The sequence below is a fragment of the Diceros bicornis genome, chromosome 35 (assembly GCF_020826845.1).
Source record: "Diceros bicornis minor isolate mBicDic1 chromosome 35, mDicBic1.mat.cur, whole genome shotgun sequence".
NCBI classification, from domain to species: Eukaryota; Metazoa; Chordata; class Mammalia; order Perissodactyla; family Rhinocerotidae; genus Diceros; species Diceros bicornis.
Window position 1 is genome coordinate 16785915 of NC_080774.1, and position 24070 is coordinate 16809984.

The 24070-nt window shown below is 52.3% G+C and overlaps 1 protein-coding gene across 1 annotated transcript in view; it reads right to left on the reverse strand.

Annotated features, from left to right (window-relative positions):
• The window catches only part of PXN (paxillin), a 44875-nt gene extending 20958 nt beyond the window's left edge, over positions 1–23917 (reverse strand). The window contains exon 1 of the mRNA XM_058531553.1: positions 23801–23917. Coding sequence (XP_058387536.1) covers positions 23801–23813 — 13 coding nt within the window. The 5' untranslated portion in view covers positions 23814–23917. The remainder of the gene's footprint in view (positions 1–23800) is intronic.
• Positions 23918–24070: the final 153 nt, after the last annotated feature.

Sequence of the window (24070 nt, forward strand, 5' to 3'; positions counted from 1 at the left end):
CTCTCATACACTGAATGAATGTGTGCCGAGCAAGGAGGAGTCACAATACTTAGCCACTGATGACCACTCTGCCTACAGGATAAGATCAGAACCCCTGGGGTTGGCATTCTGGTCTTGAGCTCCTCAGAATACGGCTGCAAACTAGCCTTTACCTCCTCCTTGGGCCCCCTCACTGCAACCTGCCTCTCCAGTCAAACCCAGCCCCTCTTTTTTCCCAGCTGTGTGCCTTTATCCACAACATTGAATGTGCCTCCCTACCACCACCAGCACCATCTTTTACCAGGATATCCATACTCCCAGGGGACAGCTGGAGGCCAGGGGCACAGGACCCACCTCAGGATAAACCCAGAACATCTTCTGACAATCAAATTTACTCAGGAGCAAGTTTTAAACCATTGCCTTAAATTAACCAGCAAGGCTATGTTATGGAGTCAAACGCAAAATGCAAATTAAATGTGAGATAAGAAGTGAGGCTTCTGGGGCCGGCACTGTGGCTTAGCGGTTAAGTGCTCGCGCTCCGCTGCTGGTGGCCCGGGTTCAGATCCCGGGCACGCACCGACGCACCACTTGTCCGGCCATGCTGAGGCCGTGTCCCACATACAGCAACTAGAAGGATGTGCAACTACGACATACAACTATCTACTGGGGCTTTGGGGAAAAAAAGGAGGAGGATTGGCAATAGATGTTAGCTCTGAGCCGGTCTTCCTCAGCAAAAAGAGGAGGATTGGCATGGATGTTAGCTCAGGGCTGATCTTCCTCACAAAAAAAAAAAAAAGAAGAAGAAGAAGTGAGGCTTCTGGGCCCAGGCGGGTGGCACAAGCAGTTAAGTGCGCACGCTGTGCTGCAGCGGCCCAGGGTTCACAGGTTCGGATCCTGGGCGCACTCTGACGCACCGCTTGTCAAGCCATGCTGTAGCAGCGTCCCATATAAAGTAGAGGAAGATGAGCATGGATGTTAGCTCAGGGCCAATCTTCCTCAGCAAAAAAAAAAAAAAAAGTGAGGCTTCAAAGAGACTTTTTGCACTTGTACTTGGGGATTTTGGTGAACAATTTTAAGCAGCACCACAAAGCCACCACTGTCCACACATAAAGCCACTCCTGTCCATACCATAGATTTGGCTGCTCTGGTGGTGTTGGGAGCTGGGTCAGTAACATTAGCTGTCTACCCTTCTGGCATCTCAGCCCACCTGACAGTGTGGCAGAGTGGCCTCCAAGTAGTGAGGCGGATGGGTTCAAGTCCACCACTCACTAGCCTGAGTGGCAATTTACTAGAGCATTCTGGGCTTTAGTTACTCAGACACCTCATAGAGCACATGGTGAGTAATCAATGAAAAAGTATGCGAAAGCCACCATGAGGGCTGGGGAGAGCCTCCTCTGCCCTCCCACTGTGACACAGAGGAAACACTTGGTAAATAAATCTGCGTCACTGATTTTCATCTCCCTTAAGGATGGGAGGGGGAGGAGGTGGAGCCAGGGACTTCGGCCAGGAATCTTGGGAGCTGTGACAGGTCTGTCACTAACTTGGGCCTCCTTGCTGAGCAAACCACTGACCTCACCCCTCCGTGCCTCGGGTTCATTCCAAGCCCTCCTCAGAGAACATCAGCTGAGCCCAGAAGCCTTCCACTCATTCCCTAGCAAGGACAGAGGCAAGAGAGAGAATCTGCAGGGTTCCAGTGCCCCCACCCCCACCAGCTCTACTGCCTGCCGGGAAGTCACAGCTGTCTGAGAGCCTTGTGGCTTTGAACCTGGAATCACGACAATAGAAGGAGCTGCCCAAGTTCCACGGAAGTCCCTAGCCTCTGACCTCCCAGAGGAGCAAGCCCAGGAGAGAGCAGCCTCTGCTCCTGCCACTGAGGCTCCGAGCCCAGCAGAGTGCCACAAACGGACCCAAAGACAGGCCTGCATGGCCAGAAAAAAGCTCAGACAGGGGGAGAGGGGAAGAGTGAAATAATCCTTACTGGGCATCTACTCGGATCCTGGCCTTGCAGCCCCATTTTACAGATAAGGACAAAGAAGCTCAGAGACGTCCAACGAGTACGCTCTGCAGGCAGGGGGAGTCCCCCACGAGGACAGCTCTGCCTGACTGCACAGCTAGTCCGTGTTCTTGCCGTGACACCCCACTGGGAGAGGAACAAGCACTTTCGGCAGCCATCCCTTCTGCCTGTCACCACTCTCTTGCTTCCAATGCACCAGTCCCCGGAGTCCCTGGAGCAATCCAAAATGGCTGGCCACTGGGGTGCCACTCCACTGCTGTCTCCTCTGGGTCCCTTGCTCTGGGTCTCCTTTCTTCTTTTCCCCCTCCCTCTCTTCCTCATCCTCTGCCTCAGGCAGAGTCCTGAACCACTGATGGGCCCCTAGTGGTGGCACTAGGAGCTCAAGAATTCAGAGAAGGCTGGAGCCCCATGTTCTAGGCTAACCTGCCGCTGTACGGGTTGACTTGCATGAGTGTTTTCCTCCTGTGCCATATGGCCAGCGGCCCCATCTGACCAGCATGATGCAAGCCAGGGCTGCCCCAGGCACTGACCTCCGCCCTTGCTTACTGCCAGGCAGTCTCCTTATCTGGAGAGGAGGGGGCCTGGGCCATTTGTTCCGGGGCACAGACAGATCAGTGGTTCCTCAGCCCCCTCAGAAACAGGCAGAGGCAGCATGAGAATCATCAGGAGACAGGCGATCAGGGCCCCACTGAACGTACCAAATAGCCAACTAGCACCAAACAGCCAACTGAGGGCGGGAGAGAGAGAATTTCGAGCCTGATGTGCAACCAATCAGCCGTGAGGTATGCCACCACCCTTCCTTGACTAACAATCATAAAGTATTGACATTTGCAACTGATTTGCTGAAGTGGGTCCAAGATCACCCCATGACCATCAGCCCCACCCACGTGTGTTCCAATATGCTTTCTCAAGTGAGAGAAAGAGCTGGGAAGTGCATGGAACCCCAGGAAGAAGGACAGGCAGCGCATGATCCTTATCTACAAGTGTTATCGTTAGGGTATGTCACCGTGGAACAAGTTGGAACCACTATCTGAGATAGTCAAGAGCTCTGAGAAGGGGCAGATAGGAGAGCAAGAGAGCCAGGGCCAGCTGACCCCTACATCCCCCAGTCGACCCTCAATGACACTTTCACTTCCCTAGAGGCATCTATGCCATCCAGCCCTGCTCTTCTCCATCTCACAAGTTTTGGAAGCCATCTGCTCAGTTCTGGGGAAGATCAAGTTCTCCTGGGGCCACTTGACAGCTGACGTCACGACTGACTGTCGGCACCTCCTGAGTAAGGGCATGGTCATCACACACACAGAAGCCCCAAGCCTTGTCTTGATCCCTCCCGAGCTCCCTGCGCTCACTCCCCACGCTGGCAGGTGGCAGGCCTGACCTGACAGACCCGAGGCCCTGATGGGATGGTGTCACTGATCTACAAGGGAGGGATGTCTTCAGCTATTGTCCTGAGGAGGAAGAGACAAATTTTTCCCCAAGCTCAGATCCCTACCGACTCTCCGCACTGGGAAATCGGCCTCTTCTTGGACAGCACATGGAGGCTGCAGTCCTCATGGCTTTGGCTAACCAGAGTCACAATGAGAAACACAATAGAAAAAAAGGAGGGAAAGAAAGGGAGACCTCAGGGCTGCCAGTCTCATCATCAGGTTCACATGTAGGGACATCAAGGTGCAGAGGAGGAGCACAGGGTGGGAACAGAACCAAAATAAGACCTTGTAATCTGCCTGCAAGCAGCCCACCAACCGCAGAGCTGAGGCAGCGAGCCAAGCAGATCGCAAGCCTCGTGGAAGAAGTGAAAGGAGTGGTCTGTGCCCCGGGCCCATGCGGCAGAGAGGGTACCAGGCTCCAGCTTGGCTTGCCTTGGTGCGGCATGGCGTGGCTGGCCCCCCTCCACCAAGCCCAGCTGGTTGCAACCAGCTGACTGATGGGGGGAGGGGGACATACCCACCTCAACCCTGGTTTGGATTTTATTGGAGGAGACACTCAAGCTCTGGGACTCCAACCCAGCAGAGCCAGGACAGAAGGCAACAGCAGTGCCCAGACGTGATACCCCAAAACATCACACAGGAAGTCCCAAGGTACACGCATGGAGTATTCCAAAAGTTTGTTTGGAAGTTGGATTTTGAACCGTAGAGACTGTCTTCTAACAGAAACAATATCTGAGGGGAAGACTGGGGTGACTGTTCAGGTAGACCATTTATGTCACTCGTTCCACTGGATGCTAGATTCAGCAGTGTTTGCAGGAAACGTTTCCTCACTCTGAGGTGCCAAGGAGAAGAGCCATCCGGGCAGGGGGCAGGCCAGCATAAGTCAGGAGCATTGAACCCCATCATTCCACACTCACGGTGCATGCTCTGTGCCCAGTGGTGTGCTGCGCCCTGGGGGGTGCGGCTGCCCTGGACGCTCCTGGTCTAAACTTCCCAAGGACAGCAGGGATGAGAAATCCTGTGCTCTGCCCCCAGACAATTGTATGGAAAATCAGGGAGCCTCGTGGTTAACTTGGCAACCTCTGATCTGAAGAAAACTGCCCCTTGGGGCTGCTGCCTGTCCCCCTGCCTGGACAGGAAGTGGTCGCCCAGGAAGTCAGCAAGCTGACCAAGCACCGCCCTCTAACTGCCCTCTCCGACAGCACTTGTTTCTCCTTTTTAAAAGCGCAAGTCTCTGTCACCACAACCCCTCTTTGTTGTGCCCCAAACGGTGATGTCCTCCTCCAAGGGCACCGTCCCTTGGGTGGAGGTGCCTGGCCCCACTCCATCATCGTCTTACCCCACACCTAGTTGAGGTAGGAGCTGGGATGAGAGGACTCAAATCTCACTATGAACAGTGACTCCAGTTTCCATGTGAGAGGAACAAACTTCAAAACCCAGGCAAGAGCAGCCACGGCCTTCCCTCAGTGCCCAGGTCCTCCGAGGGAAGACCAGGGGCTGTGCCAGCCTCGGAGCCCAGGGCAGCTTAGTGTGGAGTGGCAGACAGCAGGAAGTGCCAGCGGCCTCTGGGGCTGGGAAATAGGCGCCCAGCAGCTGGTGGGCAGAGCCCTGACTGCTCAGGCCCATAAGCATGGACTCCTGCGTGTAGATTCTACAGTTCCTTACCTTTGACACCTACCATCTTTTTGGTGAAATAGGAATCATAAATGACTAACGGTTGGCACCGAAAATCTTCCAAGATCTCTTTCAGCAATGAACTCTGACCCTTTTCCTTCCAGAGGGAATTCTAGGGGCAGCAGGACCAGGGGGTAAGGGAAGCAACACAGAATACAGCAGAGACCACCAGCCCAAGGCCTGCAGGCTGAACCCCACTCCCTACAGGGATGTTTGTGCTTTTTAAGAAATCTGAGTTAGTCTTAAGAAATCGAGAGATTTCACATGAAAGCCAGGATTTCGGCTTCCCAGGAGCAGTCAGGAGAGCTACGAATACTAGTCTACTTCCCTGCAGGGCAACCAGTGGCTGCAGCATGAAATCGAGCTCCCTTTCTTTTTGGCCCACTTCATCTGTTCACAACCCCTGCCCAGCCTCAGTAGGATGTGAGTTTGCAACACACTGTAGTGTGGGTTCTATAGTTGAACAACTGAGGTCTAAGTCTCAGCTCTGCCACTTGCTAGCATGACACCTCTTTGAGCTCAGTTCCCTCATCTATCGAATGGGCGTAATAACAGCCTCTAACATCATGGGGATTGTGGAATTTCCAAGCCTCGCTCGAGCCATCCGGAGGAAGAGGTAACATAAAGAACATAAAGCAGGCCTGGCGTATCACAAGCACACCACCCGTTCATATCATTAGTGCCTACCTCACCTGGTGACACCAGGTGATGCCAGGTGACAGACGGGGGCTGAGTAGCTATCCCACCCACAAACCCGACATCCCTGACTAAGCAGGGGCAAGAGAGCATCCAGCACCACCAGCTACAAGCAACTGCAGAGACAGTGCTCTGAAAGGTGTCAGGCGGGCAGCCCGACCCTACCGCACTGCCCCCCAGATCCATCTGTTAATACACCAGGACCGGATCACTGGTCTCTGCCAACAAGGAGATCTTGGCTAACAAGTCAACAGGCTTGTACAGGGCCCCAAACTGATCTCTCTCCCTGGCTTCAAAGCCATTCCCAAGTTCAAAGACTCGCCAAGTGGGAGCAACCAGAGGCCCCAGTCTCAAGGCATGGGGAGCTCAGTGCACAAGGCCAACAGAAGGAAGGGAGCTGCTGGTCCTCCTGGGAGCCCCGTCCAAAGGCCAACCTCCCAGCCCCACACAGTGCTGTCTGCTCCCGACAATCCAAGCTCTGAGAACGGAGTCCAGGAATGGGCCGGGGCAGTCCCTGCTGCACGTCTGAGGTCTCTAACTCCTAACTCGCCAGAGGTTTCAGCCTTTGGAGCAGCATGGACACAGGCTGCCCTGGACTTATTCCAGAGGCCCTAAGTGTCTGGCATGACAAGCGCCTGCCTGCGCATTGCGGCCAGCACCCGGTTCTGCGATCCCCCCTCCTTCTGCTGACTCAGTTCAGCTCCCCACTCATCAGGCAAAAGGATTCCTCATTCCCCTTTCCAGGGCAAGGGAGGCGGAGAGCCCCCACAGCAAGGGAACTCAACCTTAAACCAGGGGTCTGAACCCAGCATCCACAGATGACCCTCCAGGGAATGTGCAGACCGCCTGAAATTACACACAAAACGTCGTGTGCATGCCCCTATGGCACCTCTCTGGAGAGACAGTTCATAGTGTTCATGGTCCTGAGGATCCACAATGGTGAACCCACTGCCCAGGAGGAGGGCTGACAGTGGCCACCCTGCACCTCTCAACTCACTGCTGGATCCTCTGAAGGCAAGTCTGATCGCTTGAGGCAGCCTCGTCTTCGTCTCAATCCCAGGTGACCGGAATTTCCAGAATGGGCCCTGCTGGGCACTGAATCAGGCAGCACACACACTCCTCTCCAGCAAAGCTGCCACCACTTAGGAGGCACAAAGCGGGCACGCGCAGCCTCACTTGGGTAACCAAGGCTATCCGTGAAAAAGGGCGAGCTCCGTGTATGTGTCCACCTGCCGCCTCCAGGCCTTCTATCCCTCTCCCTGGGTGCTGCCTCATCTTTACCAGTGGTGGCCCTGACAGCATCCACAAACGCCATGCTGGGCACAGGGGAGACCAAAATACAGTGTCTGTCCCCAGGGAGTGCTAACTAGTATGAGACTGTCATATTGGGGCCAGGGTGAGAGGGCAGGAGGGGCTTTCTGGGCAGAAGAAGGAACAGAGGCAGAGGTGAGAAACAGCCTGGCAGACAGAGGGGGCTGGAGCTCAGAGTACAAGTCCCAGCTTGGTGGAAGAGGAGTCGAGGACTCAGGGCCTGCTGCAGAGTCTGGACTTACAAGGGCAAGCCACGGAAGGCTGTCGGCAGGGAGGGCAGGACCAGGCTTGCATTCACATCACTCAGGCAATGCGTGCAGGAGAGACGGAGGGAGGTGGGGCTCGAGCTGAGGAAGACCAAAGTCACAATGCTCTAAATAAAACTAGGTAAAATCAACAAGAACTGGGAATTGAGTGGCTATGGAGAAAAGGAGGAGTGCAGGATGCCTCCCACATTTGTTTCCTGCGGGAGGGATGGAACATCCATCAGATGAGATAGGGAAGATGGGAGGAGGAGCAGGGAAGAAGGTGCATGGGAGGGTCAGGGTGACAAGGGCAGTAATCGAGGACAGGCAAAGCCACGTGGCTACCCGAGCCGGCCCGAGGGCCCTTCTTTTCCCCTAGCCAAGTCACCTATAAATCTCTCAGGGGCCCAGAAAGTAGCAATTTGGGAAATGATACAGGGCTGCCACTCCAGTTCGCTCTTCCTCTGAAAACAAGTAGTTCTCCCAGCCCAGCTGTGGGGGAAGCTGTAAACCGCATGCAGCCTGCTCTGGGAATTCTCAGAGCACTCAGGAATAGCATGGGTTCCCTCCCTCAGCCCACTCTCTCAGGGCTGAAGTCCGTCCCTGAAATTCAAATACAAAACCAACTACGTCCCCCGATAGCCGCCCTCCGGAAGAGGGGCTCGGCCAAGTGTGTTATCACAGGAACCAGGTCCTTCCTGCCACACAAGCACACGGGCTCACTACTGGGGCTGCCGGGCCCAGGACACAATCTCAGGCCCCAAACTCTCGTGGAAATGCCCTTCAGAACTGGCCAGGGCCCCACCCCAGCTGAGGCCAGGAAGAATTTGCACGGGAGGATAACAGAAGCCCCGGAGGCCAGCCCTAACTCAGCTGCCATACCAAGGCCACCCCAAAAGGTCATTCCGCGGAGAAAGCCAAGGCCAGCAACTGTCCTTGGACTTGTGGCTCAGGCTGAGTTTGATTAGTTTGTAAGATTCCATTGGGAGGACACAAAGTGCCAGATCCTAGCCGATGAACTTAGTACACACACAAAAGCCTCCTCCCTCCCAGCCTTTGCACCGGCTGTTCCCTCTGCCTAGACTACCCTCCTGTCCTCTTTACCAGGCTAAATCCTTCCTTATCCTTTGAAACTCATCACAGTTCAGTTTCCTCTTCTGCAACATGAGGATAAAAAGGATCTGCCTTCCTTATCTAAAAAAAAGGGAATGTGTGGTTTTTATGCTAGGGGCCTCTTCTGTGAGATTCCCAGATCTTATTATGGAATAGCCATCTATCTATATAAAGGATGAAGGTTTGGGGCTTTTCTTAATGTCAAGATTCCAATTAAAGTAAATGCAAGACAAAGAGTCAGCTTAGGGTACCATTTCCTCCAGGAAGCCCTCCCTGACCACATTCCCTGCACAGGGTTCGAGGCCTCTCTCCTTTGAGTTCCCAAAGCACTGTGCACTTCCCCTATGAAAGCACATATAGAACTGGTAGGAACTGTCTGCCTAAGTGCCTATGTCCCACCAGCCTGTGACAGCTCATGGAAGGCAGGGAGTGTGTCTTTATCCACCTTCACTTCCTTGCATCGAGCAGAGCCCAGCACATAATAGGTGCTCCATGGATGACCACCGAACAAATGAACGAACAACCCTCGCCAAGCCCATGTGCTGCAGGCACCTGCCTCACCACTCCAGTCCGTGCCACCTCCAGGCCCTTCAAAAGTGTTCACTACATGCAAAGCACAATGGGGGCCAGCAACACATGAGCACAGGGCCCAAGCCCTCCCCACTCTCCTATCGCAGGAAATTTCCATGTACTGTGATCTAGTTACCACCAACTCTCCCCAACAGGCACCACGCCTACCCTTAAAAAAAAAAATCAAAGAACACTCCACAAGCCTTTGTGGCCGCAGCACAGCAGCCCCTTGTGGGTACTTAAGGTTTAAACTCACTGTGTGGCCTGTCTGGCTTCCTCTGTGGGAGGGGGAGGGCAAGCTGGTGAGGTGGGCTGGCTCACAGGAGTGAGGCCGCTGTGAGGCAGTCTGGGTACCCAGGCAGTCAGGACCTGGGACTGGGAGGCACTTTCATTTGGTGCTAGAGGAGGGGGGCAGGTATTACCAAGCTAAGGGCAAGAAGGAACAGGAAGCACAGCAGGCCCAGCGTCCTCGGATCTTGTCACACCTCTCCCCAGGGGGCAGAGCGGGCAGGAGACATGAGCTGGAATGTGCGGATTTCTGAACCATCCACCGCTGGAATGTGTTAGCAACACCAGCCATGGGGCTCTGTATCCTGGAGCAGCTGATAGCATCACTGATTATCATGAATGAGCTGCAGAGGAGATGAACCCCAGAGCATGCCCAGAAGATTAGCGATGCTGAGGGAAGTTCCACGGGCAGGGAAAGAAAGAGGAAGACAAGTTTTTGGAAGAGAAACTGAAAGGGAGAGGAAGGAAAACTATAATGTTTTGTAAACATTTTTGCTAATTTCTTTAGACTTTAAAAGGCCCTTCTTACAAAGGAACAAAGAGTGCCAGAAATAGTAAATTTGTGGGTAAATATAAAAGACTAACAATATAGGGTGGGTTTTATAATATATGGAGACGTAAAATTTATGACAATAATAACACAAAGGATGGGAAGAAATGGAAATATGGCATTGTAAGGTTCTTATGTTATACATGAAATGGTTTAGTATGGTCTGAGGGTAGACTGTGATAAGTTAACTGTAAACTGTAGAAAAACTGCTAAAAAAAGCAAACCAATAAGACTAGCTAAATAAACCAACAGTGGGGGTAAAATGGACTGCTAAAAAAATACTCAATGATGGGCCGGCCCCGTGGCTTAGCGGTTAAGTGCGCGCGCTCCGCTGCTGGTAGCCAGGGTTCAGATCCCGGGCGCGCACCAACGCACCACTTCTCCTGCCATGCTGAGGCCACGTCCCACATACAGCAACTGGAAGGATGTGCAACTATGATGTACAACTATCTGCTGGGGCTTTGGGGGCAAAATAAATAAATAAATAAAATTATAAAAAAAAAAGGAAACCAGAGGAAGATACAAGCAAATAATCTAAGAGTTGAAGAGCAGGAGGACAGAGGGCCCATGGAACGCTGGTCTGAGGAAGACGAGGGACCCCAGGCCTTCGCTCACTGAAGCAGAGGGGGTTGAGGGTGGCGGCCACAGAGCAGGAAGGGCTCCCTTCCTTTTACTCGGCCCACAGACCTCCCCTGGAGGGGAGGGAGGCACGTCAGCTCACACCACACTTCGCAGTGGTTTTCAGTCCCTGATAAATCTGGGTGGGATCAGTGTTCAACACCCCCCTCATACAGCTGGTTTATCATTTTCTCAATTACTACACTCCCAAGCACACCCTGATCCACATACATGAAATACACACACAAACACACACCTGCTCATCCCCTCTCCTCCTCCCTCTCCAGTGGCACTCAGTGGCATCACTGAGTGGGAACCAGTGTAATCAAAGGGGCTGCAGTGGACTACAGAAGTCTCCGGATTCCAATCCTGGTGTGGGCACTTACCAGCAATTCACCACAGGCAAGCCACTTACCCTCTCTGTGCCTCAGTGTCCACATCTATAAGAATACCTATTTCGTAGGGTTGTTGCCAGGAAAAAATATGCTAACGCAAGTAAGGCACTTAAAACAGTGCCTAGCACAGAGCAAACATATTAACGCTGGTAATTATTAATCCAATTACGCAAATATATATGCACTGAAAAGATGTTATAGAATTGCATTAAAATATGAATTGTGGTTATCTCTGGATGATTATCTCCATAAGTTTTCATCATTTCCTTCTTTGTGCATCTCTGTAGTTTTCAAATTTTCTACAATGAACATGTACAACATTGATAATCAGTAAAAAAAAGTTAAATATTAAAAAGAACATGAATATAATTAGTTCTTTTAACAGACATTTACAACAACATAGAAAAACAAACTTTAAAAACAACAAAGAGGGCTGGCCCGGTGGCGTAGCACACACTCCACTGCAGCGGCCCGGGGTTCGGATCCCGGGCGCCCACCGGCGCACCGTTTGTCAGGCCATGCTGTGGCGGCGTCCCATATAAAGTGGAGGAAGATGGCCACGGATGTTAGCCCAGGGCCAGTCTTCCTCAGCAAAAAGAGGAGGATTGGCAGATGTTAGCTCAGGGCTGATCTTACTCACAAAAATAAATAAATAAATAAATAAAAATAAAAACAACAAAGAGATGTAAACCCAAAAGAACTAAAAACAAGTATTCAAATAAATACTTGAACACAAATGTTCATAGCAGCTCTATTCACAGTAGCCAAAAGGTGGAAACAACCCAAACGTCCATCAACAAATGAATAGATAAACAAAATGTGGTCTATCCATACAATGGAATATTATTCAGCCTTAAAAAAAGAATGAGGTACTGACACATGCTACAACATGGATGAACCTCCAAAACATTATCCTTGGTGAAAGAAGCCAGACATGAAAGGCCACATATGGTATGATTCCATTTATATAAAATGTCCAGAATAGGCAAATCTGTAGAGACAGAAAGCAGATTACTGGTTGCCAGGGCCTGAGGGAAGGGGTAAGGGGAAGAGACTGCTTAATGGGTACGGGAACTCCTTTGGGGGTTATGAAAATGTTCTGGAACTAGATAGAGGTGATGTTTGTACAACTTGTGAATGTACTAAATACCACTGAATTGTACACTTAAAATGGTTAATTTTATATTATGTGAATTTCATCTTAGTTAAAAAGAAACAATGGAGGGTATGTATATCATATGCATGCTTATATATTTATAAATATATAGAAAATGGCTGAGAACGATACATATCAAACTATTAACAAGTTACCCCTGGTAGGGGAAGGAAGAAATGACTTCCACTTCCTTATTTTTTTTCTTTTTACAGTAAGCATGTATCTTCTTTAATATAAAAACTTTTACAAAAGTAAATAACAATATTGGATACAAAATGACATGAGAAAGATCCCTAGAAAAAAACAAGGGCTTGAGGCTACACTGTGGCAGGTGTGTAGTTCTAGAAACGAAGAAAACTAGGACCCCAGATATTCTCAAAAAAGGGCTAGAAAGAGGAAAAAGCACAGCCTGCTCTGCTACTAAGTGTCCAGGCAAGTGCTTTCTCCTCAGCAGGCTTCAGTGTGTCCATCTGTAAAATGGGTGAGTTGAACCTCATAAGTGATTTTCAAATGCTTTACATTTTTATTTTCAAATTTTTTAAAAACCACAAAACCTCTTCTGCAATTACACTCTTCGATGGAAGCCCAATACCTAAATGGATAAAAAGCAGGCAGCTCTGACTGAAGAAGGTGATGGGCAGAGACCCCAACCACAGGAGCAGGTGACATCCTAATGCTCCTTCCAGCTCTGGAAGCATGGGGGTCTAAGACTGAACTGGTCCAGAACCCCAGAGAAGGGAGTGCTGACTGACCACACCCAACAGAACATTCGGAGGAAAAATCTCACAGGCACTAGAAGCTGGGAGAAGAGAAAGGGCGGAGCTGGGATGAAGCCCAAGTCAGCGACGCCAAAAGGAGCTGCTACCAGCCAACACTACCAACAGCAAACCAAGGTACCCCTGGGGCAGACAGACTGTGACACCCCTGGCCCCCATGCCTCTGTCCAAGGTCAGACAGATAACAGCTGTCTCCAGGTCAGTTCCTGCTGCTCTAGGGGCACAAACAGGATGTTTGGAAGCAGATGACCACAAGGGACAACAGGAAGCCATGACAACCACCTCCAGGTGACACTCCTCTTCTTCCCCAGCTTGTTTCTGGTGTGGCTGGCGCTGGCTCCAGCAGACCAGGCAAAAAGACTTCGAGTGCCGACTTCCAAAGAGAGAGAAGGGGCCGGAATTCTTGGACAGTCCAGGACACAGCTGAAGAGGCCATCTGAGGTGGTGAGGCAGGGAAGAAACAAGGCCACCCAGCTACCCCAATAGCTACCTCACCCTGAAGACGCAGCTAGGCTGACACCACTAAGGAGGGGGTAGGAAACTGCACATCCACTCACGGGGACAGAGGACTTGCCAAGACAGGCAGCACGCGACCCACAAACTCAGGAGGACAGCCAGGGCGGGTCTCCAAGGCATGAATGGAGTGTTCCAGGCACCGCAGCCGCTCCTTCACGCCCACCGTGGAGGAGCCAGCTGACTCGGCTGTCCTGGAGCTCACCAGCGATGAGAAACCACCACTGCTGGCCAGCCAAGCCAGGAGCCCACAGAGGAAACAGCAAATTCGGAGAAAACCAAGTGCAGGCCATGGGACAGTCCCATTTCCACCTAGGGAAGAGGAATGTTCCTGGAAACAGTGAGGAAAAGCCTGGCCAGGACTCTGAGCCACTTCAAACCCCCAGTGGGGCCCATGGCTGACCCAATAGGTCAACTGCCCTTAAAAGGTTACAGAGGCAGGCAGAGCAGCCCCATCACTGGGCCAGCTTCTAGCTAATGGCAACGCCCACTCAACTGAAAAAAACCACAGGTCACAATACAGAAAACCACTCTCCCTTTTCGACTGCTACTAGGAGCCTCACTGGCCAGGCCCATCCTGTGAGGCTTCGTAGATGTCACAGAGTATGCTTCACGGCCTGCCTTGACCAAAGGAAGGCCTGAGGGTTCTGGGAGAAGCCCAATGCCTAACTAGAAGCGGATCTGAGAGTGGCTCTCTGCAGCAGCTCTCAAATGTTGATGTTAGATGAGCGATTAGTATAAACCAAGCCACTGAGCAACCTCTCCCCCAGCCACTTCCTCCTCAAAGCCACCAAAGAGGGTCAGGGGAAATTAAACATCACATAACCAAATCCAACCTAACCCCACCAGCACTAGGGTATGACCATTTCACCTGCAGAGCAGAGCCCCACACACTCTCTACCCCACAGGGCCATGAAGAGGCCCAAATCACATTCTCCTGGGAGATGTCTGAAGTCAGATCCCTCTCCCAGGCCCAGCTGACTGGTCAACCAGGCTCACGTGCTCTAAATGCCCACCACCAAGGCCACAGCAGACACAGGCAGCAGATACATGAAGCAGAGAGAGTGGCAGAGAAAGCCAAACCCCCAGAGTAAGGTCTAGATTATTCCAAGGATGAATAATAATGATCATCGTTACCATTTATTGAGCACTTTAAAGTATTTTAGGAAATGCGTCTGTTTCATAGATGAGGGGACTGATGCTCAGGGTGTAAACTGGCCTGCTGAGGTCACACAGTAAGTGACAACACCGATATAGACCCAGGAGTGGCTGACGGCGGAGCCCGTGTTCTATCTGTGACACCATGCTGCCTCCCCACCTGGAAACCAGAAAGTTCTTCACTCAGATTCTCCAGCAGAGGAAGTGGTTTGCTGGAGGTTCGGCATCATAGTGCGTGTCCGCAGTTCATACCCATTTAATCATCAACCACCATCAAATATTTATTAAGAAACCACAGAGAGAACGGAGCTGTACATGGCAGTTAGAGACACTTGAAAGGCAGATAAGATCCCTGGCTTCAAGGGGCTTACAGGGCAGAGGGGGAGACAAAAGGAAAGAAGCCCAATTCACATAGATCTGTGAAGTTATACTAAAGTGGGAGGGCCAAGAGGTTGGCTGGTTTTAACTGGAAAAAAGCCTTCTCAAGAAGGTAGCTGCAGCTGAGATCTTAAAGGTGGAGGGTGAGGCGGGGAGACAGGTGAGGAGGCAATCTCCTGCAACATGAACAAAGATCCAGACTCCACACATAGCTAAGCACTTCTAGTGGTCAAAAGTCAAATCTAACTTAGAGACTGCAGTTCAAGAAACCCTCTAAACTTGGCAACTGTGTGTTTGCTGTAAATATAGGGCAGAGAGATGGCATTCTTAGAATCTCCCACAGTGGGGCCAGGTAGAAATACACACAAGGGAGCAAGGCCCACTTCAGGCAACAGAGGGGGCCACTGCGAGGGCTGGAGCTGTTGAGGTCAGCCAAGCGGTGCCATGGAGGATGGGCGTCCAGTGTGGCCAACTCTGATTTTTCAAAAGAAATGACATATGGATTTCTAGGTACAATCTCCTGATGCTTTAAATGTTGGCAACAACTTTGGAATATTTGTAAATACTATGAAGGCCAAGCAACACAGGTCTGCAAGCCAAACCCAACCTGTGATTTCTCATCTCCGCCTTAAGATTTCCAGTATGAAGTACCAAAAAGAGAATAGGTTGGGCGCCAGAAGACCTAGGTCAAGCTCTTGCATCATTATCTGTGGTGACACTGGGTGTGTCCCCTTCCTCTAAGTCCCCTGAGCTTTAGTTTAGCTTCCTCATCTGTCAAACAGGGAAAACCACCACCCACCCCAAAGGGTTGTTTTCAGGATCACATAAAAAATGATGAAGCACATGAAAACGTTTCCTAAATCTGAAAGTGCTGCACAAATGCTCATGATTCCACAAAGGCCAAGAGAAGAGAGGGGACAATAACAGAGAGAGCAGACAATAGAGGAGGCCACGAAGAGAGAGTGAGGAAATGAGTTGGGTCTTTGCTGGCGTGCAGACCGGAAGAATCTGGACAATAGAATCCACGTCAAGGGTAGAAATACAAATTTAGGAGCTGCCAAAACACAAGTGATAAAAGAGGTCACACAAGTAGATAAACTGACCTAGGTATCTCGGAGAAAAAAAGGTGGCCCAGCAAAAGCCTTTGGAATAACGCAGAAGTGCACCCCCAGAGAGGGATCAGGGAAGGAAGCAGGGAAGGCAGCTGGGGGGTTCTGAGGAGAAGGGGAGGTTCTGTGGAGAAGGGGGGTTTTGAGGAGAAGAGGGTTCTGTGGAGAAGGGGGGTCTGAGGAGAAGGGGGTTCTGAAGAGAAGGGGGTTCTGAGGAGAAGGGGAGGTCCTGTGGAGAAGGGGGGTTCTGTGGAGAAGGGGGGTTCTGTGGAGAAGGGGGGTTTTGAGGAGAAGAGGGTTCTGTGGAGAAGGGGGTTCTGAGGAGAAGGGGGTTCTGAAGAGAAGGGGGTTCTGAGGAGAAGGGGAGGTCCTGTGGAGAAGGGGGGTTCTGTGGAGAAGGGGGGTTTTGAGGAGAAGAGGGTTCTGTGGAGAAGGGGGGTTTTGAGGAGAAGGGGGGTTCTGTGGAGAAGGGGGTTCTGTGGAGAAGGGGGGTTCTGAGGAGAAGGGGGGTTCTGAAGAGAAGGGGGTTCTAAGGAGAAAGGGAGGTTCTGAGAAGTGGGTCTTAAGGAAGAGAGGGGGAAATACAGCAGCTAAAGAGTGACAGGCTTTCTTAGCAAAAGAGAACAGGTGGAAGAATGGCCCAGGCTGTGTTAAAAAAAGGAGCAGAGTAAGGAAGTTAGGAAGGGCAGAAGGTAAAAAGAGGGAACCAGAAGAAAAAGGGGTGAGGTAAACTGCAGATGGAGAATATTTGGTCACATTAGGCCAGGCTGTCTACACCAATGGGAGATACTGGGGGGGGGGGGGCATGGGGAGTTATAAAAGGTGCTGAGGTGGAAAAAGAGATGTGTGAGGTAGAATTAAGAGTGGATAAACAGAGACGGTGGTGGAGGGTCTGTCTGCTGTGTGCTAGGCACGACCACATCCCTCATCTCACTCGGCCACCCAGCTAAGTGACGGGCGGGCATGCAGGCCCACTTTACAGCCTGCTCTCAATAGGGTTTTTCTGTTGTTGCAAGAGGCCCAGTCTCCACGGCTCATTCAAAAAGATTCAGACTGGTGTCCAGAGGAGAATCAAGCCCCTGAGGATCCCTGAGCTAAACCAGAAAGGAGCTCCTGGGAGGCTTCCCCCCACCTTGCTGTGCTTACCCAGGGTTCTACTATTCCACACAGCTGGAAATGTGTGCCCCGCTCTCCCCAACAAGAAAACAGAACAGAACATGGCTGTTTCTGCCAAGTGAGTTCTGAATAAGCCGCATTCCATTTCATTAAAACAATTACCTGAGCCCCAGCCAAGAATTACATAAAGCTTCCTCCCAGCACCACCCCCTCCCCCCACCCCAATAAAACACACATCATGCTGCTTTTCAAACAGGCAGAGCAGGGCCGAGACACATCACTCTGAGACCACACTAGGAAGATCCCATGATCCTTACCAAGTGGGCAGCCTCTGCGTCCTTGCAGGCTGACAGACAGCTGCGAGGCTCAAAGGAGACCCTCGCATGAAGCGCTCCCCTTATGAGGGTTGCTGGCTGCCCAAAATGTTTCTAGTAGGCAACAGGGCCCTCAAAGCCAAGGGGTGCCAGAATCCAGCTATTTCTCCCAAAAGGATGGGAGGCTCAAGTGGCGGCTTTGAGTCAGCACAAACAAGAGGGACCTGGGAGTGAGGATTCCAGAAGAGGGAGCCTCAAGTCTGGAGAACTGGATGGCCAGATCTGAGCTGCAAGCAAGAGCCTGGGGCCACTCCTGCCCACGCTGCCCACAGGCTAATGGTGTTCCCTTGGCCACAGATAAGAGGTTCATGATGTGAAGAGAATGGCATTTCATCCCCTCCCCCAGGCTCCAGCTGCCCAGAGGCTGGTCTCTGCCTTTTGCGAAGCTTGCTCTGCATCCTACCAGCCAGACCACCCCTTTCAAACTCCAACCAGAGCTCAGCATCTTCCTCGCCCTGACCCTGGTCAGATTAATGTCACCACACCCAAAATAACCCCAGAGGCTGCCTCCACATTATGGAAGCTCACTGCCTCTGGCCGACCCTGTCCCTTCTTCTGTACAGGTCATGGCAGCTGTGCACCCCCATGCCCAGCTGACAATCACCAGTCACTATCATCCCAGGCCTGCTTGGCTCCTGTCTCTGCCCACCCAGTCTTTCTACCACCTGGCCGAGAATCACAGGAGGCCGAGCCACTCAGGTCAACCACAGACAGATGCTTACAAGCACCCCTGGTCAAGTGACTCCAAGCCCACTATGGAAAAGCAATGTTTTCTTACTTTTTTCCAACTTTTTATCATGAAAATGTCTAAAAATACTGAGAAGTTGAAAGACCATTACAATGAACACCCGAATACCCTCCACCTAGATTCAATCATTGTTACCATCTTGCCATTTTGTATAAAAATGTGCACGCACATGCTCTCACTCTTTCTCTCTACATATCTTTTTTTAAAACTAAGTTGCAGACTTCATGACATTTTACTCCCAAATACTTTAACATGCACCTAACAATAACAACATTCTCCCATAAAACCACAATACCACAATCACACAAGAAATAAGCATTAAAAGGCCATCTTTAAGGGAAAACTTGGCCACCAGGGCTCGGCTGGGCCTGGCCAACAACACGTTCTGCCTGCCACTGGCCCAGCGTCCAAGGCCTCCCTGGAGAGGCCAGCCCTGGGCCCCACTGGTTAGGCAATCAATTCATTAGCTGGAAGACTTATCAGGATGTGAAAGCCGGCTCAAGGCCAGAAGTGAGACTCCCAAAAGACCCTAACAGAAAAGGCGAAGTAGACCTGGGAGGCCATGGAGGTTCCAGGCGTATCCCAGGTGAGGAGATGATCCCAGCACGCCCCTTTTAATCAGTTGCTTTGTCAAGATTTCTAGGGAAACTCAGCTTCCTAATTCTTTCTCTCCCTCTCTCCCTCTCACAAGACATCCTCAATTCTCTACCTTAAAAGTTTTCAATGACCTCCTCCTCTGGAAATGGGATGGCTCCCAATGGCAGCCATGTATAAACACTTGAACAAAGAGAGTAGAGTGTCCATATGGGGTGGGGGGCACAGACGCTTCTGATTCCAACCAGGAGTAGAAGAAGAACCTTGGAGGACTTGCCCCAGGTTCCCCCCAGCAGCTGTGCTGTAAGCTCGCAGCTCTGTCTCGAGGGTAACAGGTGACCAGAGAGGTGACAGATGACGGAGGAGTGGGGCCATTGAGCAGGAGACATGCCATAAGTGCCCTGTGTCCCATCCTGAGTCCCCAGTAAAGAACAAAGGAGAGGGAAGAAGCCAAAAAGGACAGATGTGGAAGACTGAACAGAGAATAGGGGGTGTCGGAAGGGGACGGAAAAGATTTTTAGCATCATAGAAATGGAAAGCAATCAAATCAACAGGCAACCAAGATGTGATCCAGTATCATGAACTGAGGTGTAAAGAATGGTGACAAGCCAGACTCTGCATTTAAATTCCCGACCTGGATTTAAATCCCAGCCCAGCCACTCACTAATTATAGAACTTGGGCAAGTGGGCTCATCCTAACTGTACCTCAGTTTCGTCATCTATAAAATGGGCAGTAGTAGTAATAAGAATAGAATCTGTGCCTCATATGGCGCACAGGATTCAGTGAAATAATGTGTGTAAGGTGCCCAGCACAGTGCCAGCACAGAGTAAGTGCTCAATTAACATTATGGGAAAGAGTTCTGTAAACAATGTAAAAAAGAAAAGTGTTCTACAGATGTTTGGTATTATTAGTGAAGGCACTGAGACTAGGACAATGCAGGGAAGGGCTAGAATGAGAGTGAAGCTGGGAGGAAGCTTTTTCAACAGCTCTAGCCTTGGAACAAGGTAAAGGCCCAAGGGAAGCTTTGAGGGTCAGCACCCTCCATGCACTATGAGCAAACGGGGAAAGAGGGGTGCTCAGCGCCTCAGCGGTAACTCTGGCCTTCCACTGGCCCTTCCAGCTGAGGGCCCACGCAGTTTTGCCAATGCATGGCCATGACCGGGGGAGCTGGAAGAAAAGAATACTGATACGTTCCCTAGGAGGACCTCAAATCCACAGTGACGAGGCTATGGCCCCCAGCAGCCCGAACCTCTCCACGTTAAGCCGTGGCTGCCGAGGCAGCAGCTTAGCACAGCAGAAAGGGCATCTGCTTAAGAATCAAACACACCAGGGTTTGAATCCCAGCTCTGCCCCTCACGAGCGTATAGCCCAGGAGAAGATCCAGTGCAGACACATAGCCCACTAGGTACGCACCATCACTCTACAGGCTGCCTCTGCCACAGGCCCAGCAGCTGGGTGCCCTGACCCTGGCCTAACACACACAGGCACCTCAGATGGGCAAGCCCAAAGTCCAGACTTTCCATGGAAACAGGGAGGCTCCATAGCCCGGAATGCCCCAGGCAACTCCCCTGCCCCCTAGCACTACCCCTGTGGACAATGAGGCACTGTTTCCCAGAGGGTCAAGACTGCTGAGAAGCTGAAAGAAGACACGTCCAGATTCCAGCAGCAACTGGGCATTGCCAACAGCTGGCTGTTCCCCCAGCGAGAGATGGTGAAGGCAAACTATCAAGGCCTGAACTGGACCCACCCTTTGCCATAGAGGCCATTTCCTGGGGATGGCCCCCAGGGCAGAAATTTTAAAGGTAACTAGCAACTACTCAGCAGGCCCCATGGCTCATCCCCCTGGTTAGTCACCAAGCACTTACTACCTTATTACGATTAAGATGACTAGATCTGGAATTGGATCAGCTTGGGTTCCAATCCCAGCTGCCCTGGTGAACTTTCCACAGCTCAGGTTTCTGCATCTGTAAAGCAGAGATAAAACACCTCCCTCTTGGAATGGCCGTGATGATATGCATAAAGGCTGAGTATGGTGCCTCTCCCATCTAGCATGTATGATCATTATGGGACCGCAGCTGTGGTCACAGGCCCCCCCAAGCGCACTAGGAACGTGGACGAGGGCAGAGCAAGGAGTTGGGTCAGAAAACGTAATCAGAGGCATCTCAGTGTTGTGGGAACCCTCTCCAGGAAACTCCAGCCAGAACTCCAACAGGATGAACTCCCGGCCAAACCAGCGTCTAAACAGTAACGAGAAAAGCCACCAGCAGCCACCCCGCAGCACCAAGCGAAGAGAACACACGGGGAAGGGCTGTGTTTATGTTTTTCTGTCCAAAGTGCTATAAATTTGTAACTTATTAAACAGCACATGGTGAGTCTGTCACTAGCAGGTAAGGGGAGGGGAGAATTCCCCAATTTTTTTTTAGAACAAAAACCAAAGTCACGGGGGAGACTCTGCCCCCTCTGGCCTTGCCACAGGACAGACTGTTAACTCTCCCGTTTCAGGGACCGGGAGGCTCACAGCTGAGCGCACTCTCAGGAGAAAAATAAAAACAAGAGGCCTGGCCTTGGTGTCCACCCTAACCAAGAAAAACAGCTGACGGGCAGGGTGCTGAGCAGCCATCCAGACAGCTGATGGGGCCAGAGCGCAGAGGCAAATTCCTCTCCCCTCCTGCACGCCCCATTCCTCCCACCCCCAGGCTCTGATCAGCCAGGCGTGGCTGGCCCCCTGGGAGCTTAGGCCAAGGAAGTCAGGCAGCCCAGATTCAAACAACTGGGGAGAGTGGTGGAAGGCAGAGCCTGGGGGGGAAGGCAGCAGAAGTTACAGGTGGCAGCCATCACCCTGCTGCGACCCTTCCTCAGGAAGAAAGCCCTCTGGGAACACAAGAGTTGCAGAGTTAGAAGCTAGAGATTGAGCTTCTAGTCATGGTTTTGTTATTTCATGGCTGTGCAGCCTTGGGCAAGTGTATCAACCTCTCTTAATCTCAGTTTTCTCAATTTGTAAAAGGCAATAGTAATGACAGCAGTGGCCCTAAAGGGCTCTTATAAAGGGTTGCGATGAGGATACGACAAGTTGAGGTACGGGGAAGTACAGCATAAAGAGCAAATTTCAATTCCTATAATCCCCTCTGCCAGTACACTCTCTTTCCTTTCAGAGACTAACTCAATTTCCTGGCCCTAAATGGAAGACTGTCAGAGGACAGGAATTCCGGACTTTGACTGCAAACTCTACGAAGACTTTCTCAGGCCTTCAAACAGCACCGGGGCTGTGTAGAAGCAACAGAACCGCATCAGCATTTCAGTAACTGTGCTCCCCACTTCTCACTGGGAAAGCATGGAGACTTTCAGGCCCTGATTAAAAAAATATCCCCCAGCCATCTTTCAGCTTAGTTATTTTTATGTGAAAAAAATACCTGCCTGGAAGCCATGCCAATCTTAAATGTATTGGAAAAACGGGTGCCAAGCCTGACCGAGAGGCAGAACTATGCTTGGCAGCCACCACACTCTGCAAAACAGGCAGGATCGTACAGCATCCCCAGCTCCAGGATCTCTCAGGGGCAGCCTGATCCCAAAAGGAAGCTGCCAGGAAGCAGTCAAGTCCCAGTCCTTCTCCCTGTCTCCTTGGAAGTCCAGTGCCTGCAAATAGCCAGTCTTAACTTAGTGCCCTGTGCGCCTGGGGGAGGCCCGTCAGTCCTGTCTGATGAATCCACTACTCAGAGGCTGGGACAGAGAAAGCATCAGTGGTCACACAAGCCACCCACAGTCCAGAGAGGGAAGACAAGGCTCCTACAGAGAAGAAACTGTGCCCCCCTCCTCACCTCCCCAGCTCAGAGGCCCTCCAGCTATAGGCGTGAAGGGGAGGGAGAGAGTGAATCCTCCCATTCCAGGGTTCACGCCACTCAAGGCATTCCTAGAACCCGGGCCCAAACCGCCTTGGGTTTAGCGTCTGGTTCCAGGAGATACTTTCTCCTGCCCTAACACCAGATCAAGTCCAGACTGAAAAGAGCAGTTTTGGAGCTCCAATAACATGAAAACAGTAAAACTCTGTTCCGGGCATCCTGTCCTCCGTACCTGTGTGGCTTCCAGCAGGATCTGATACTAGGGGGCTGGGGGACTCTGCCAGCCAGGACAAGTTCAGAGATGGCTGTACCTCAGGGCCCACTTCCCTCCTCATTCCCCTGGCATTTCACCAGAGCCTGGGAGCGGGGGAAGAATCCTATGTCCCAGCTTACTCTCCCAGGATTAGGCTGGTCTGCGACATGAAAGGGGATGGGCTGGTCCATAGAGTGCAGAGGGCAGGCTATGAAACAGAGCGACCAGTCCATGAAACAGGGTGACCGGACCTGAAGTGGGGGGTTGGTGGGGCAGATGGCAAACTTGTCTTTGTGGGGGTGTGGTCATCGGAGGCTCATCTCTAAGTTGTGAATCTGACTTGTGAAATGAAAGAGGTGGGCTCGGAGTGGCTATCCCTGAAGTGGGGGTACCCGTCTGCGAAGTGGGGGCGGTCCTCGAGGGAATAGGAGCAGGTCCTGGAAATGAGGGACCAGCCCATGAGTTTAGGCAGCTGCTCCCCGAGTTGGGCGGTCGACCTGTGAGGTGGGGGTGGGGAAGCGTCTGTGAATTCAGGGTCCCATAGCTGGGAGGTGATCTGGTCCAGGCAGTGGGGGGTCCCATCTCTGAGACGGACAGAGCAGGTCCCTGAGGTGCAAGCTGGTCTGGGAGATGGAGGTGGGTCCCCGAGTCCGGGGTCCAGAGGTGGGGCCGTCCCCGAGGCGGGGGGTGGGGGCTGTGAGGACGGCGGCGGGGTCGGCCTGGCCCGGGACTCAGGCCCAGCCCGGGACCTGGCCCCGCGGAGCCCCGGCTGGCAGGGACCGGAGCCGGGACCCCGGACCCGGGCCGCCGTGGGTGGGATCCCGCGACCCCCGCCGCTCGCTCGCGCCCGCCCGGCCCGGGGCCGCGCGCCCCTCGTCGCTTCCTCCCTCGGCCTCCTGCTCACTCACCGAGGTCGTCCATGGCGGGGCCGCGGGCGCCGGGAACCGGCTCGGCGTCGCGCTCGCTGCCCGTCCCGGGGCCGCTCCTCTCCGCCCCGCAACTTTTCCGCCGCGAGCCTCGGCCCGGAACGGAAAGCGCCGCCGCCGCGCGCGCCCCGCCCCCGGCCGCCCCCGCGAGCACGCGCGCCCCGCCCCCGCCGCCCAGTGCGCCCGCTGGCCCCGCCCCCGCCGCCGGCCCGCGAGCGCGCGCCCAGCGCGGGCGGCGGGCGACGCTGGGCG